Source organism: Phascolarctos cinereus, unplaced genomic scaffold, assembly GCF_003287225.1.
Source record: "Phascolarctos cinereus isolate Bilbo 61053 unplaced genomic scaffold, phaCin_HiC Scaffold_3;HRSCAF=262, whole genome shotgun sequence".
Lineage (NCBI taxonomy): Eukaryota > Metazoa > Chordata > Mammalia > Diprotodontia > Phascolarctidae > Phascolarctos > Phascolarctos cinereus.
Genome location: NW_027555736.1, coordinates 105,761,892 through 105,779,474, shown reverse-complemented (window position 1 = coordinate 105,779,474; position 17,583 = coordinate 105,761,892). Strand labels below are relative to the sequence as shown.

The 17,583-nt window shown below is 41.3% G+C and overlaps 1 protein-coding gene across 1 annotated transcript in view; it reads left to right on the top strand.

Annotated features, from left to right (window-relative positions):
* Positions 1-14,048: 14,048 nt before the first annotated feature.
* The window catches only part of LOC110209480 (glutathione S-transferase omega-1-like), a 30,223-nt gene continuing 26,688 nt past the window's right edge, over positions 14,049-17,583 (top strand). The window contains exons 1-3 of the mRNA XM_020987975.2: positions 14,049-14,561; positions 14,808-14,916; positions 15,936-16,158. Coding sequence (XP_020843634.1) covers positions 14,528-14,561; positions 14,808-14,916; positions 15,936-16,158 — 366 coding nt within the window. The 5' untranslated portion in view covers positions 14,049-14,527. The remainder of the gene's footprint in view (positions 14,562-14,807; positions 14,917-15,935; positions 16,159-17,583) is intronic.

Here is a 17,583-nt window from a genome sequence, read left to right as displayed (position 1 = left end):
GAAAAAAAAATTGTTGCTACCAGACATACTTCCTGCCCTACACCTCAGTACTAGGGAGCATTACCAGGGAACCATTGCTTTCCAGCAGGGAAGGGATGGGTAGCATAAAGAGATGAGAGGGGAAAAAAATGAAATTTCAAAGGGAAGATCCTAGAGGTAAAAAGTCTTCCTAATTTACTCAGGTCACACCTTTTTTAAAATCATAGGTTCAGAGTTGAAAAGAACCTCAGAGATCATGTAGTCTAACCCTCTCATTTTATGGATGAGGAAACTGAGGGGCCAGGGAGGTAACATGGCTCCCATAAAGTGTCACAGAAAGTGAGCATCAGTAAGGGTTTAGATCTAGGTCCTCTGACTCCAGAGGCAGTGTTTTATCCATGGTACTACACTTTTACCTAATCTCTGTGAGAAATTATTATTAATAACCAATATCTTGGGGAGATTCAGAGGCTATCTCCTTTTTCGAAATTCCTCATTTTAAAAAGTCCCCTTTTCCGATACTGATAATGAGATTGCATTGACTCTCCCCATTTTAGTCAGACCCCACCCAACCTTGCAAGGAATTTAGTCTAGGGTGGAGAAACCCATTGTGTTCTGTTTAGGATTGGGAGGGATATGCATTCTTTGAATTAATAGCCTTAAGCTATGACTGGTCTGGTATATTGATACTTTCCCAATCCAAGAAATACTTAACCCTTCATTTTAATATAGCCCACCTCCAATCACTTAACCAATTAGATTTGATTGCTGTTTGAAGGACCACTTCCTGTTTTGAAGGGTAAGTAAACTGTGAGTCCATAGCCATGATTGTCTTCAGTCTAAGACAGAGGGCTAAATGAACATCCTTTTATTAATAACCTGCTGGCCTTATTAATAAAATGATTAAATTATTCAGAAACTATGTCTCTCAGACCTTTTTAGACTGTCACATCTCACAGCTGAGCAGCTCATGTTCCAAAAGTTAAGGTCTAGAGAGCACCCATGAGGAAGGATGCTATTATACTAGGAGCCCCTCCTTATCAAAGAGAAAATGTTTCAAGATTTCTTACGTCTCTGTTTAAAACAGCACTGAGCCCTGTGATTATGTCTCTGAGGGACAATATTTAGCAGTAAGAATCCTATATGTTGCTATCTGACTTCTTGCCTGTACTAATAAAAACCATACCTTATGTGTTATTTTAATAGGTTGTTTTCATATCTATTTACCTTTACATTTTTACATATTTATATTTACTGTCTCCTTTGCTTGATATTTCCTCTGTGGATGTGCCACAGAGCCTTCTGGTCTTCTGGTTCTAATAGAGATGAGCAATTTTCTTTTATGATTTCTTAGAACAAGATGATCATGGTTTTCAGGGAGTCAGATGCTTGGTATTCCTCCTTTACCTGCTTTCCAGTTCATCTATTTTTAATAATAGATATTTTAGATGTTATTGTAATTTTTCAGGCTTTCAATTTTGCTCTAATACTTCTTTTTGTCTCTTAGAATCACTAAATTCTGCTTGCTGTACTCTGTTTTTCGGGGAGTTCATTACTTGGGCAAGGTTTTCTATTGTCTTTTTAAGATATTAACCTCCTTCAACTTTTTCCTCCTGAGCTCTAATTTTTAAAAAATGTTGTTTCGTTTCTCCCAGGAACTCTTCAAATTTTTGCGGCCAAGCCATCATTTAATTTGAGTTACTTTCATCTTCTTGGTTTGCCTCGTTGTAACATAGTATTTCTTCATTGTATTCAGAGTATTTTCTGTTTATTCATATATTCAGCCTCTGTTCTTGGCTCAGAACTTTGTGCCAGGTCTAGGCTCCACTCTCTCTGGTTCTTTTGGATAGAGTGGGCACGGCTTGTTTTCTCTGTACTCTGGCTGTCGCTGTCCCAGATGGCAGTGTTCAGGACCAGGGCCCACCCTTTGCTGTAGCTCCTTTCTCTTGAGGGCCTAGCCCTTGGGCATTGGCCTGGGCCTCATATTTGTCTGCTAGAACAATCCCTATCTGGAGTTGGCTCCATCCTCCACTGTGGCCCAAAGGACTGCAGAGAATGTATTTGGGCCTTCTGTAAAGACCTCCCTGGCAGACGCACCCGGACACTGAAGCTCCTGCTGTAGCTTTCACAGGAACTCAGAATTCAAGGCTTTTGCAGGACTCTCTGAAGATTGCTGGCCCCATTTCCTGCCTATTGTGGCTCTGAGTGTTCACTGCCTGGCCCTTTCTCCCTGCACAGTAACCAAAAAGGGCTACCTTTGCTCCAACAGACCAGGATGGAGATCCTATTGTCTTCAGGCCCTCTCTAGGGGAGCTTCCCCTATTTCCCTCCTCATTCTAAGGAGTTCAACTTATGATGAGTACATAGTTGTTATTTTTGGTTTGTTTTTACATATGTATTGGTTTTCTCTTTCCAACTATGTTACAGGGTCTTTGAGGGCAGTGTTCCATGTCTTATATATTATTTTGTATCTGCCATAGTGTTAGATTTGATCCTCATGATCATCCAGTGAGATAGAATCATAGACTTTTGAGCTAGAAGGGATCTTGGAGATAATGTAGTAATCATAATAACAATAACAATAATAATGATAATGATAGCAGCTAACCTTTACATAGAAACTACTCTTTGCCAAGGTGTACTAAGCATTTTACAATTCTTATCTCTTTTGATCCTCACAACCTTGGAAGGTAAGTGCTATTATTCCCATTTAATAGATGAGGAAACTAAAGCAAACAGAAGTTAAATGACTCATCCAGGTTTACACAGATGGTAGGTGTCTGGGGCTGGATTTGAACTCAGGTCTTCTATGTGACGTCTTCTGATTCCAAATATTTAGTTGCTTAGGGGACAGAGTGTTGGACTTGGAGTCAAAAGGCCTGAGTTCAGACCTGTCTCAGATACAAGGCACATTAATTCAATAAGCATTTATTAAGCACTTTCTATGTTCTGGGCCATTGGGATACAAAGAAAAAACCAAAATCCCTGCCTTCAAGGATGTAACATATTTTAAAATTTTTGGAATTACCTTCTATTTTCTTTGTTTATATTTTGCATCTACATATGTGTATACATATTGCTTTTCCTTATAGAATGTCACCCCCTTGAGGGCAGGGATAGTTTCACTTTTGTTTTTTGACCCCAGCTTCAGCCCTCTGTCAGCCAGATGAACAGAACTGGCCTCTACGCTGTGGGCATCTGGGGCGAATAAAGCAGGCTAGATACAGGAGAGTCAGAAATCAAACTCGAGTTTAATTTCAAAGTGAAGGAAATGGCTTGGAAGCAAGGCCATGGACTGCAGCCCTGCCCCTGGTGGGGTGGAGGCAGGGTGGGGAGATCTCAATACTTATACCTGTGGTTACACATTGAATGTAGCCCTGACAATGAGGGGTAACAGCAACAATGTGACAAGTTTGATTCATGGCAGGGCTTCATGACCAGAAACAATTGTGAGATTTGATGTGGCTGAGATCATCCAGAGGGTGAGCACAAAAGATTGTTGTTGTGCCAAGCTCAGAGCACAGCCTGCTTGCTGGGCCTTAGCTCTGGAAAACAGGGTGTCTTCTAATAACTTGACATTTCAAGTTGACCAAAGGGAAGGGGGTCTGAAAGAACCCCGACTCTTCTGGCCAATAAAGGAGAGGCAGGTATAAGCCAAGTTGCCACGAGAGGCCAGTTAGGTCAGCACAAGATGTTGCCTGGGGGCTACTTCCTTGAGGGGACCCACTGGGGAAGTGTGTCTCACTTGTTAGCCATTGTTTGCTTGCAAGCAGAAAAGGTGGGGGCGAGAATGCAGAGGGAGAAAATGCCAACACATGTTTGAATCAGGGCCTTGGAGACTGGGCATATAAGAAAACAAAAGAGGAAAAAAAACTAGGATAGTATACTCAGCCCTTGTCCAGAATTAATGACAAAAGAATTTTAAATATAGTCCAAATTGGACCGATCTCTAACCTGTGGACAGCTAGAGCCAAACAAAGCAGGCCAGAGACAGGTGAGTCAGGAATCATATCGCAGTTTAATTTCATGCAAGTGGAAGTCCACCTTCCAGAGAAGGAGGACTTGCTCACTTGTGGCAATGGTAAGGGTTTTAAGCGTGAAAACTACAAAGAGGCATGACTCAACACAGTCCTTCTTAGATCTTGAGTAAACAGTTCCCACAGTTTGCATTTTGGGGGGGGACGACAATACAGGCATTCTTATGTCCTGTGGGAACAATCTCTAAGTTATTAGCCTTGTGATTGTCTCAAGTCCATAGTCATTGAGCCTTGTGGTTGTTTAGCAGGGTACAGAACCAGAGTTAGCGTAGCAGGAACAGGAGTGCAGCATCTGGTTCAGTTCACTTAGCAATTACAAGTTCAGGAATTGTTCGGAATGTTAGGAAATGTGATTGATCACTTTCTACTGCAGTATGTCATCTGCATTTCCAGCTCTCCGGTCAGGATCCCCCGGGAAATAAAGAAATCATAAGTCCCAATTCTGGGGTTTTGCTGTGGCTGAGATCATCCAGAGGGTGAGCACAAAGGATTGTTGTTATGCCAAGCTCAGAGCACAGCTTGTTTGCTGGGCCTTAGCTCTGGAAAACAGGGCTTCTTCTAATATCTTGACACCTCTGATCATTACACCACACAAGAAGATTTAGGGAGCAGCTAGGTGGTGCAGTGAATAGAGCACTGGCCCTGGAATCTGGAGGATCTGAGTTCAAATCCAGCCTCAGACACATAATACTTGCTAGCTGTATGACTCTGGGCAAGTCACTTAACTCCAATTGCTTCAGCAAAAAAAAAAAGATTTGGAATCAGATGATGTAAACTAGGATACTGGCTCTGCTACTTATCTGTAGATTTCTAAAATCACTCCTTTCTCTAAAGTCTATGATTCTATTTTTCTGATCAGTTGTAAGGATCAAATCAAGTGCTATTGGGGATACAAAGTAGACTTTCTTTATTGAATAGAATGGTCCAGCAACATTCTAGAGGGCAAATTGGAAAGGTAGGTAAATTGGAATAGGGACAAGGGATGGATGGAGCAGACACAGATGGGCATGAGTAGTGGCCTAAATAGTCTGAGATTCTGAATCATGGGGATTCTGAATGTAGTCTTCACAGCAGCAATGATAATTGTTGATTTGATTATCAACCCAAGAAGTAGAAGGACATATGATGGTCACAGCAGAGGGTTGGTGGAGTACTGGAGCCTGGATGAGGGGTAAGACGTATTTAGAAAGGCATCATGGGCCATCATCAGTCTTCTTGATCTTTGTCTTACTGCTAGACTTCTGATGACTCTGGAGGAGAGAGTGAGGCTGATGACTTTGTAGAGCTCTGCCTCACTTACAATCAATTCACAAGCAAGTCAAGACATTGCCCTCTTGGTATCATTGGGTTTTCTTCAAGAATGAAGGATGAACAACAACAAGGAGCTATATTTAGGTGCACATCTTCCACTCCTCAGCCAATCATCTGTTGATTATCTCTAATTTATCCTTTATATATCTCATTTGTAACTAGTTGTTTTCATGTTTTCTCCCCCTTTAGACCATGAAATCCTTACAGGCAGGGACTGCCTTTTTCCTTTCTTTGTATCTGCAGCATTTAGCACCAGGCTGGTACCTAGTAGATGCCATAAATGTTTATTGACCAACTTAGATATGCTCCAGAGTTCACTCCAGTGTTGAGTAGATTATCTCCCCCAAGGTTAGAGGTAAAGCAAGAAGGGTCTTGCACTGCTGGCCTGTGGAGAGGAAGAGGTGTCAGGAAGATGACAGTCATAATCTCAGCCTCAGTTTCCTCAACCACAAAATGGTGATAATAATTATATTCCCTATCTCATAGGGTTGTGGTGAAGATTAAATAAGAAAATACATGCAAAGAACTATATAAGATATACCTGCAATGTATACATGCTGCTTTCTTAGATAAAGTAGATATAAATATCCCCACTTTTTGGAGAAAGGAGAACTTGGAGGGGCTTGGTCTTGTGATTTAACCTGTATGAGTAGCTCTAATGGAGAAATTCTTTGTATCAATGCAAGTTGATAGTCATTCTGCAATTTTAAGTCTTAGAGAGTTGCCTGGGATACAAAAAGACCTGGGTGACACAACCAGCATATGTCAGAAGTGGGGCTTACACAAACAGAGTTTGTTCTGACTCTGAAGCCACCCCAATAACCATTATGTCACACTGACTTTTAGCATTTCCATTGATTGTTATAAATGTTACTTAACTGTTATATGGTACCTCAATGTATCTCCACATGTCATTTTATCTTCACAACACTATAAGTTAAGTAAGGCAAGAATCATTCCCATTTTACCAAAGAAGAAACTAAGTACCAGGGAAGAAGATTTTAGTAAGGTAACAGAAATTTTAAATACTAAAGAGCTAAACACCAAGACAAGTAGCAACCAAACTGCCTTATATTGGTCTGCTTGGGGCTTGCTCTCCTCTTGAAATTTTTGTGAATTCTTTCAATCAATCAACAAGAATTTATTAAGTGATTACTATTCCAAAAGCACTATGCTAAGCAATGAGGATCCGAGGGAAAAGCAAAAGTAATCCTTTTACTCAAAGCCTTTAAATTACACACACACACACACACACACACACACACACACACACAAGAACATAGAAGACACATTCAGAGTAGATATAAAGCAATCTTAGACAGGAAGGCATTAGCAACTGGGGACATCAGAAAAAGTCCACTAGCATTTATTAAGCACCTACTCTGAACTAGGTACTGTGCTTTAGCCCTAGAGATACAAGAAAGTTAAAAAAACAAAACAGTTCCTAGTCTCAAGGAACCACAGTCTAATGAAGGAAATAACATACAAACAACAATTTACAAACAAAATATATAAAGGATAAATTGGGGTGGGGTGGGGGTAGTTTCATAGGAAAGGTATTAAGGATTGGAAAAGGCTGCTTCTAGAAAGTGGGACATTAACTGAGACTTGATGGAATGGAGGGAAGCCAGCATGAGAGATAAGGATCCAGGCTTCAGGGGAACAGCCAGTGAAAACTGAGTCAGAAGATGGAGTGTTGAGGTTGAGAAACAGCAAAGAAGCTCTACCAAAGATTGAAGTGTACGTGGAGGGGAACAGAGTATAAGAAAACTGGAAAGGTAGGAAGGGGCCAGGTTTTGAAGGACTTTGAAAGTCAAACAGATGGTTTTATATTTGATTCCAGAGGTAATGGAGAGCCACTGGAGTTTACTAGGGAGCAATATTGTCAAGACCCTTGCTCTAGGAAGGTCCATTTAAGCACTGTGTGAAGGATTGCAGTGGGAAGAGACTTTGAGGCAGAGAGACTATACCTGTACCAGAGTGCTGGCAGAAGGAGACATTTGAGCTGAATCTAAAGGAAGCCTTTTTTTAAAAAAATTAATTTATTTTGATTTATTAACAATCACTTCCATAAACTTTTGAATTTTAAATTTTTCTCCCCATCCCTCCCCACCTCCTTCCCCAAGATGGCATGCAATCTGATATAGGCTACACATATACATTCCTATTAAACATATTTGCACATTAGTCATGTTGTAAGAAAGAATTAGAAGCAATTGAAGGAATCACATGAAAGAGGACACAAAACAAAACAGAAGTTAAAAAAAGAGCAAATAGTATACCTCAATCTGCATTCAAATTCTGTAGTTCTTTCTTTGGATGTGGATAGCATTTTCCATCTTGAGACTTTTGGTGATGTCTTAGATACTTGCGTTGCTGAGAAGGGCTAAGTCTATCAACGTTTGTCATCCCACAACGTGGCTGTTACAGTCTACAACGCTCTCCTGGTTCTGCTCACTTCACTCAGCATCAGTCCATACAAGTCTTTCTAGGTTTTTCTGAAATCCACCTGCTCATCATTTCTTATAGCACAGTAGTATGCCATTACATTCATATACCACAGCTTGTTCAGCCATTCCCCAGTTGATGGGCATCCTCTCAATTTCCAATTCTTTGCCACCACAAAAAGAGCTGCTATAAATATTTTTGTTCATGTGGGTCTAAAGGAAGCCTTTTGAGGGGCTTCTAAGAGGTGGAAGTGAAGAGGAAGAGCTTTCTAGGTATGGGGAACAGTCTGCCCAGAGTCGGGAGATCAGAGCATTGTGTGTAAGGAGCAGACCTTTTAGGATTGGTATAGAGTGCTAGAAAGGGAGTAATATGAAAGAAGCCTGGAAAGACGGGAAGGGGTCAGGTTGTGAAATGTTTGGCACGTGGGGCTGGAAGGAGCCTTAGAAGTCGTGGCCAACACCTTCTACACACCCCAACTGACAAGTGGGACTTCCAGTGGAAGGCGACCTATCCTGCAGATTTAGCCAGGGAACTGGACGCAGACCACAGAATGGGACCAGACTAGTGAGATCCTATCACAAGGGTACTAATGAGTGAGACCCCGACAATTGACACTGGTATCTTGGAGACCATAACATTGTTGTCTATTGGATTAGACCTCTCTTATCTTGGAGGGTGGGGTGGGACACCTGTGAAAAGCTCAACGGGATTGGCGAAAGTTCCTCGATGTCTCAACCAATTGGCGGGCTGGGACGAGGCAGAAGGGCCGAATAGGGTTGTCCCTTTATTCTTAGGAGGCGCAAGTCACCTGCAGAGTTAGAGGGTGGTACTCTCCCCTTGTGGCTGTTCATTTCTCCTGGAGCAAGTGCCCCTCCAGGCTGCGGGTACACACTTGGAAGGGGGCTGAGGCCTTTGGCTGGGGATGCAGCGGGAAGTGAAACCCAGGAAACGATGCGAAATCATCAGGATCTAGGTCGGCTGTCGGTTTTGCCCTTCCGCAGCCCTTACTTCTCCGGTCCTTGACCGTCAGCTGCCGATCTTGAGGAAGACTGACTTTCCCAGGCTTTGGCCGCAGGCCTTTACTTGGCCAAAGGTAATTTAGAGGGAGAGCTTCCAGGCAGAAGTCCTAGTCAATTTATTAAGTGTCCACTACTACATGCCAGGGACAGTGTAGAGCCTTGGGGATTACAAAAATAGGCCAAAAAATGATGCTTGCTCTTAAATAGCATAGGATTCATTGTCTGGAAGGAACCTTACAAAGCATTTAGTCGGCATTTACAGAGTTTCCTCCACTCCTTTGCTGCCTCCTCCCAAAGCCCTGTGGTGTGTATGTGCTTGTTTGGGGGTAATTCCTGGATCCTGTGTAATATTCAAATTTTGTGGCATCTCAAAGATTAATTTTTTTCTTTGTTGATGACACAGGTCTCCAAAGTTGTGATAAATAAATGAAGTGTATGTTCTGCTTGACAAAGGGAATGGGGAAGACCACATCTTGACTCAAAACCAAAACCAAAACCCAGGAACTCTACTTTCTTAAATTATTTGAACTTGATTTCTTCTCCCCAGCTAAAGAACTTTTTTGTTGTTGTTGTTCAGTGGACCACATTTAAGAACAAGGAAAGCATTTTTTGGTTCTTTTCAGGAACCTTCACTCTTGCAAACAACCAATAAGTCCTGAATCTGGATTTCAATGAGAGCTTTGTTGATGCCTCTATCTCACCATTCCTGGTTCCTGGGTATCTCTAGACACTCAAGGACCCCAAACACTCATTTACCTGGCTCTTGAGACCTGTAGAAATGTTAAAATTTAATGCTTTCATTTCTGCCACAGTCTGGGAGTAATACTTTATTAATTTTTTTTTAGTTTTCAACATTCACTTTCACAAGATTTTGAGTATCAGATTTTCTCCCCATCTAGTCCTTCCCCCATATCCCAACAGGCTTGCATTCTGAATACCCATTTCCCTTATCTGCCCTCCTTTATATCTCTATCCCCCCTCTTCTCTTATCCCCTTTCCCTTCTATTTTTCAGATTTCTATACCTCATTGCCTGTATATCTTATTTCCCAGTTGCATGTGAAAACAATTTTTAACATTTGTTTTTAAAACTTTGGGTTCCAAATTTTCTCCTGCCCTCCCCACCCAACCTCATTGAGAAGGCAAGCAACTCAATACAGTTTGTACATGTGTAGTCATGAAAAACACTTCCATAGTAGTCATGTTGTGAAAAACTAACTATATTTCCCTTCATCCTATCCTGCCCCCTACCATTTATGCTATTCTCTCTTTTGACCCTATCCCTCCTCAGAAGTGTTTGCTTCTGATTACCCCCTCCCCCAATTTGCCCTCCCTGCTATCATCTTCTCCCCTTCTCCCTTATTTTCCTGTAGGGTAAGATAGATTTCCATACCCAATTGAGTATGTATGTTATTCTTTCCTTAAACCAAATCAGGTGAGAATAACAATCACTCATTCCCTCTCATCTTCCCCTCCCCCCCCAGTAATACTTTAAAGAAGGGTTTAAAAAGTTCCATGCCCCAGGTTCCCCTCAATCCTTGCCCCTCTCATAACCAAAGTCCTGGCTAAAGAAATGGAATATCCTATGTGTCTTCCACGTCTTAGAAAGCATAGGCCTCCAGTTGGGCAAAGTGTTTTCCAAATATAGCTTGCTTAGGTTTTATGTAACAGAAAACTGATTTGAAGCCTAATTGATATTTGCTCATTGAAATTCTTTCATGACCTACCTATTACACCATGGGTGCATTAGGGAATTAAGCAATAACAACTGTAGTAGAAGGAAAGCCTTCTCAAGTAGTATTTCTTACTTCAAAGGTACTTCTTACGAGCTTTAAGGAGGATTGGCAGAATGGTAATAATAAACACATTATTGGAAAGCAATATTTTTCTGTGTTCAGAACAAAATATTAGATTAAAGTTTAGTGCTGATTCTAATAATAGAGCTAATAATATATATTTACAAATAGCTCTAAAGTGTTTATACTTTATTATTTATTAAGCATTTATATTTATTTACATATGTTTTATATGTCATTTCCAAGCCTTTGGGGTAATCTGGATGGGTTTTACACCATTTTACAGGTGAGGAAACAGTTTTGGGACGGGGGAAGTAAAAATGTATAATGTAGATTGGGATTTGGTTGGGAAGGGCTTTAAAAGCCCAACAGGAATTTACATACTTGATTACAGAAGCAATTGGGAGCAATTGGAATTTGTTACGTAGAGGTGTGGCTTAGTCAGACTTGTGCTTAAGAAATTCACTTTGGCTGCCAAGAATGGATTGGAGTGGAGAAAGACTGAAACAAATACCAATTAGTAGACCGCAGCAGGTGTCTAGGGCAGGGGTTGAGCAACTCCATACTTCAGGTCTCATCTGTGGCCGTAGGGCAGCTGGACAGATTTATTGGGCAGGCTGTAGGTTGCTTCTCTCATCTGGGGAGGGGTGATGAGGACTTTTCAACTAATGCTTTGGCTGAGTGAAAAGTGAGGATAGGATGCAAAAATATTGTGGAGGTAGAATTGGCACAGTACAAATGCATTTATCTGGTAGAGAAATAATGGCTTTCTTAAGTGGCTCTCTTTCTCTTTCTAATTAGATCATGCTTTCCATCTGATCTTGTGTCCCAAGAACTACATTCAAAAATTTAAATTAGGTCGGAGCCCTTCCATTCTCTGATCAGGTTGGCACATTTTTAGTAGAAAATATAAGTTGAGGAAATATGGATAAATAAACAATAGGATTACAGTCAAGTCTATAAGCATTAAGCACTTTCTAAGTGCCAGACCTGCAGGGAAAACAGTTACTTACCAGCAGAAAGTCTTTGCCCTGAAGATGCTTATAAGGAGCCAAAAAGGTTCAGGTGGAACAAAAGGTATAGCTAACTAATTCACCCTTACTATTCTAGAGAAAATCCATAGAGTCTGCAGTGTAGCTTGGAGAGATGATTATAGGACAGAAGTGTGGAAAAAACCTTAGAAATCATCTTGTCCCAACCCCCTCATTTTACAGATTAGAAAACTGCAACCCAGAAAAGCTAAGTGACTTGCCTCAGATAATACAACTGAAGAGGTCTAGGGGTTTTGGGGTGATGGGACCCCAAGATCGCGGTACCGGGCCCTGCTGAATGAATTCAACTCAAATCTTCTTCAGCCAGAGGAAAAGTTTATCAGTGATAAATCACATTGACCAGGTGACGCCCATAAAGACGAGCGGGCATGAGAAGTTCTCAGCCTTTTGAGCATGAGATTCTCGGCATCTGAATGAGGGCCAAGGTGGATCTTAAATACTAAAGTAACTTTGGGTGGCCAGAGAAGGGGGTTGGGAAATGGGTCTAGGTAAGAATTCTAATTGGGGAGGTCTGAGAGATTGAATAGACAATGGGAATAGATAATGGAGGGAACAGGAAGGCAGAAGTTTGAAAGGCATCTGCACAAAATCAAGGTGGGGCTAGGACTTTCAAAAGGAGATAAAGGAAGTTGATAAGGAACAGTTTGAGACCAGAGAAGGCCTTTCAGGGGCCTATAGACAAAAGGGAGCCAAAGGCTTTCAGAGGGAGATGAGGGTCTGGGGCCTGTGAGTCAGATTACCTTTGAGGCAAAGGGCGAAGATCTTGGCTTGGGCCCCACCCCCATCACAACCATTAAGCAAACAGAGCCAAAAATAAAATATAAGTCCTCTGATTTCCAACCAGTGTCTGCCCATTTTGCCAGCATTGCCTTGGCTCTACTGAGTTACCAATGTGATGCATCTAGTCAGGCCTGGCAAAAAGACTCTGAAGGAAACTATCCTGGCTTTTCTTTTCAGGATTCCTCAATCCTCATCCCCTTTCTTCTCCAGCCACAAACTGTATAGACATTATTATCATTCACATTTATATGATCCTTTATAACTTACAAAGTGCTTTCTTTCCTCACATGGTTTTCATGAAGTTTGTGCCTTTTTTCCCTGGTAAATGTTTGCTTAGCAATTGGGGGAAGGGGGAGACTTCTCTAATACTTGTGGAGCTGGCTATAATATGACAGATAATTGCAGAAGATTATAGATAACCTTTGTAAGACCATAAGAATTAGATAACCGCAATAGGCAACAATGTCTTAGCAAATTTCTCTAAGACAGCTCATTAGTCTAAATAAATCAAGTGTAAAAGGGTAACTTGTTTAGCAAGATGAATGGTAAAGCTGTTGGCTAAGCAGCTCCTGAATGGGAAACTAGAGTTTGAAGAAACCCCATGAAACAAATCCACAGGTAACAATCCCGTTCTGCTATTTCAGTGCAGGATAAAAAAAAAGTACCATTAAATATTCCCTTTGAGACAGTACCTGTACAAAAACTACCCATCAAGTTGGTCATTCATTGACTGAAGAAGTTTACCGACTGTTGAGGAATAACATTTGCAAATCTCAAATGTAAAAGTAGAAAAGGCAGCAGGAAAGCCTAGGATTCTTGCACGGGGGTTGGCAGTATGTTTGTTTCGAAGTTAACCAACTACACACTACGTGAAATTTATGCCAGGAGGCCCAGTTTGTAAGGATAAGCTCCCTAGGTCAACTCAGGCATTTATTAAGCTCCTACTATGTGCCACACACAGTGCTAAGCACCGGGGATACAGAGGCAAAAGCCAGCCCCAGTTCTCAAGAAGCTTACAAAAATAATGAGTTCAGGCTTGTTGCCAGACAGAATTTTATTTAACATTCTAAGATTCAAGCCATTTCTAGCTTGAAGATAGACTGTCTTTGATGGGATACAAGAAGATAATGTGGACATTACCAAATGTGTTTATAATTGATCACGATAAGCTCTAAAGTGCTGTATAAATGTTACTCTCAGTGATGCTGTGCACAACTAATTCAGCTCACTACTAGAGCAAGGATCCTATACTAACTTTGAAGGGATAAGGCCAGCTTAACCTTCTATCTCGAATGCACATTGATGAGGGGGGAGACACATGGAAGCAACTCTGTTTATTTTTAGCAAAGCACTTATTTATATAGTAAAATAACAGGAACTCTTTCTCAAGTTACAATGACCTATATAGCCCATGCTGTGCTCAAGGACAGTGCAAGCACGCCCTGTGCACTTCTCTGATTCCAACCCCAGAATAGACTGCTAATGACCATACAATAACTAGGGAAGTTAAAAATTGTTAAAGATTCACAGAAGGGAGCACCAAACCAGGCGACCTTTGCTCATAGATCAGTCACCCGAGAGGGGCCTCCGCCCATCAGTGAGACCTCATGAACAGCCTGTGGCCCTCTACATCTTTACAGATCCCCAGCACAGTGATAAACGATTTTCCTGAGAACTAAAGAAAAAACAATTGCCTTGGTATTTTAAGATCTTATGCTATGAGTCCTATAAATAAGACTAGAAAAGGACCACCCAAACCAGGTAATCTGTGGCTGCAGGATCATACGGAGAACACCAACGTATTGGATCTTTTTCGGTAACCTGCCGGTGACGCACACCCTGCTTTAGCCAAACCTTGGTCTGGGCTTTGCTGGCTTAACGGGAGTGGGAAGCGAGGGGTTCCTCTTCACTCGCGGGTCCGGAGCAAAAAGCAGGCTCCCTCGAGGTCCTGGTAACCGGCTATCTACCAGCCCCGCCTCCACCCCCAGATCGCCCCTACGCAACCCCGGAGATTCTGGAGAAGGGAGGGGCCAACCCCTGCGTAGCCCCATCCTGTCCGCGCAGCAGCACCAGGTCTGAGAAGCTGCTGTAAGTACCAGGAGACGCTATGTCCGGCGAGTCGCTCCGCAGCCTGGGAAAAGGTGAGTCCCGGGGGGCTGCTCAGGGTCCGTGGGCTAGGCCAGAGGAGCCGCACCTCCGTCTGGGCCTCTATCGCCTGGGCTCCTGGGGCGTCATCCAGGGCGGGCTTGGCCGCTGCTCCTTCCCTTGCGAGCGGAGGCTAGAATCCGCCTTGCCTCTCTCGGATAGCTTTTCTGGGCCGCGGGAGGCGGGCGCGGGGCACGGACTCCCGGCCTAGGGCGCTCACCGAATGCTGGGGCTTTTTGCAGGCAGCGCTCAACCCGGCCCAGTGCCGCTGGGAGTCATACGGGTGTACAGCATGAGATTCTGCCCCTTCGCGGAGAGAACCCGGCTCATCCTGAAGGCCAAAGGAATCAAGTGAGCAAGCTGGGGCGGGGGACAGGAGCTGGCCGGGGTCCCGGACCCGGCTTTCTGAACCCTTAGTTAATTGGTAATTCTGTGCCTCTTTTTGGCCAGAGGGCGTTCTTGAAATAAAAGAAACACTAGTACTTATTCTTGAAGCAGTTTGCAAGGCAATCAAGGGACAATCTTTTAATTTTTTGAATTGTGACTTGTATTCCATTTAGCTGTGTACACTTATTTCTCCTTTCTACATTATAAACGCCTTGAAAGCCGAACCTAAATCTTATCATTTATCCTCATATCTCCCTTTGCTTGGTCCCTAATGCTTTGCATTCGATCCGTGCTTAAATCAGTTTCCTGTAATACACACCCAATTTTTTTCCTTACAAAATGTTGTCACAACAAACTATTAAGTCACTTGACAATATTGATAGATTGTTTTTTTCTTTATACCTAGGGGATTAAATCTTCACTTAATTTATTCATTCAACAGACATTTATTAAGCCCATATTATGTTCCAGTTATTGTGTTAATTACTTAAGGACACAAAGGAGTGAAGTGAGACCTGTACTTTAGGGGTATCAATTTGGCACCTGTGTGGAGGACGGCCTGGAAAGGAGAAAGACTAAATGCAAGCAAACATTAAGGAACTATTGCAGTAGTTTAGGTTAGAAGTAATCAGGACCTTCCTGAACTAGGATGGTAGTTGTGGGAGTGGAGAAAAGATTGGAAATATATGAAATATAGAGGTAGAATTGACAAAACTTAGAATTGTTATGAAAGGTGAAAGGAGAGGATCGATCAAAGATAACTAAGGTTGCAAATCTAGGGCACTGGAAGGATGTTCCTTAAAAAGAGAAATCAGAAAGAAGGGAGGATTTGAAGGGAAAGATAATTCTGTTTTGGACATGTTGAGTTTGAGGGACATCCGCTTGGAGATACACCAATAGGTAGTTTGTAATATGAGACTAGAGATTATCAATATTCAACATGGTAACTCTTGACATATTTTTTTTCCCTTACATCTTTCAAGGCATGAGGTCATCAATATTAACTTGAAAAACAAGCCTGAATGGTTCTTTAAGAAACACCCCCTTGGTCTAGTACCAGTTCTGGAGACCAGTAAGGGTCAGCTGATACATGAATCTTCCATCACTTGTGAATACCTAGATGAAGCTTATCCAGAAAAGAGGCTGTTTCCAGAAGATCCATATGAGAAAGCTTTACAAAAGATGATTTTGGAGTTGTTTTCTAAGGTAATTTTTTAAAATCTCCAATCTATTCTTTTTTTTGAAGTTACATTTTACAATTAATTTAAACTTATATACTAAAACTTTAATACAAAATAAGAAAAGGGGAGAAAAAGCATTGCCATGTGCACAGCATAACATAAGAGAGGATTCAAAATATACAGCAATAAATTTCCATTTCAAGAAAGCCTATATAATAAATATTACACATTGTATCCAGAGCTGCCCATCTTTTCTTTGCTTCCTTGTAAATTTTCTTTTGTTCTTTGCTGTGCACTTTTTACTTTGTTCTTTTTTCCCCCCCTTCTTCTCCTATCCCCCCCCCCTCCCGGAAGGCTACAATTAAGGGATGATGTGTGTGTGTGCATACATGTATATATACATATATACACATACATACACAAGCATATATGCATACATATATACATGCATACACTTATGTATTCATACATATACTTAGGTATCTGTAATCATAGTCATGTATAGACATATACCTTCATATGCATCTATGTAAGACCATACTATACTTGTTTGTCCTCTTTCTGTGAGGGTGAATAACATCTTCCTTCATAGGTTCAAGTCTTTTCATATTTTTCTAAGTGTACCAGTTCATTGTTTCCAGTACCACAACAATATTCCAGCCTCATATTGTCTAGTTATTTTGGTCTAAAACAATGTCGATTAATATGGCTGATATATATAGTGTAGCTTCCATATTTTTCTCTTTTAATTAAATCTATTTTATCTTTAACTTTGTCTGAGATCATGATTACTACCCCTGCTATTTTTTCCTAATAAATTCTACTCCGAATCTTTATTTTATGTTTGTGTGTATCTCTTATTTCCTGTCCCTCCTGACTACTCTACTTTATTTTTACTCGCTACCTTGCCCTACTATTACTTAACCTACTCCCTCCACCAGATCCCTCCCTTATCCTCTCCCACCCATCCTGAAGTCCTTCTTTTATCCTCTCCCCCTTCCCCCTTATCCCCTTAGTCCTTTATTTCTTTCTAAATTTAGAAGACTTCTGTGCCCTTCTAGATATATATGTATTGTTCTCTCTTTAACTCATTCTCAATGAGAGTAGGATTCCAGAACTACCAGCCTTCCTCCCCCATCTAATTCCTCTGTGTCAATTCTTCCTTTTGCACCTCATTTGTATAATTACTCTTTTTCCCTTTTCCTAAATGGTTTACTTTTTAGTATTGCATCATATTCAGCTCAACCCCACTCTTTCTTTTGAACTGCCCGATTACTAATAACAATCTTAGACATACAGTTTATATTTCCTCGTATAAAAAGTAAACAGTCTTGTAATTGTAATTAGTCTTTGATGTTTAGCTTATATTTCTCTTGGATCTTATATGTCAAATTTTCTATTGATTTCAGGTTTTTTTGCAACAAAATCCTTAAAGCCTGGCAATTATTGA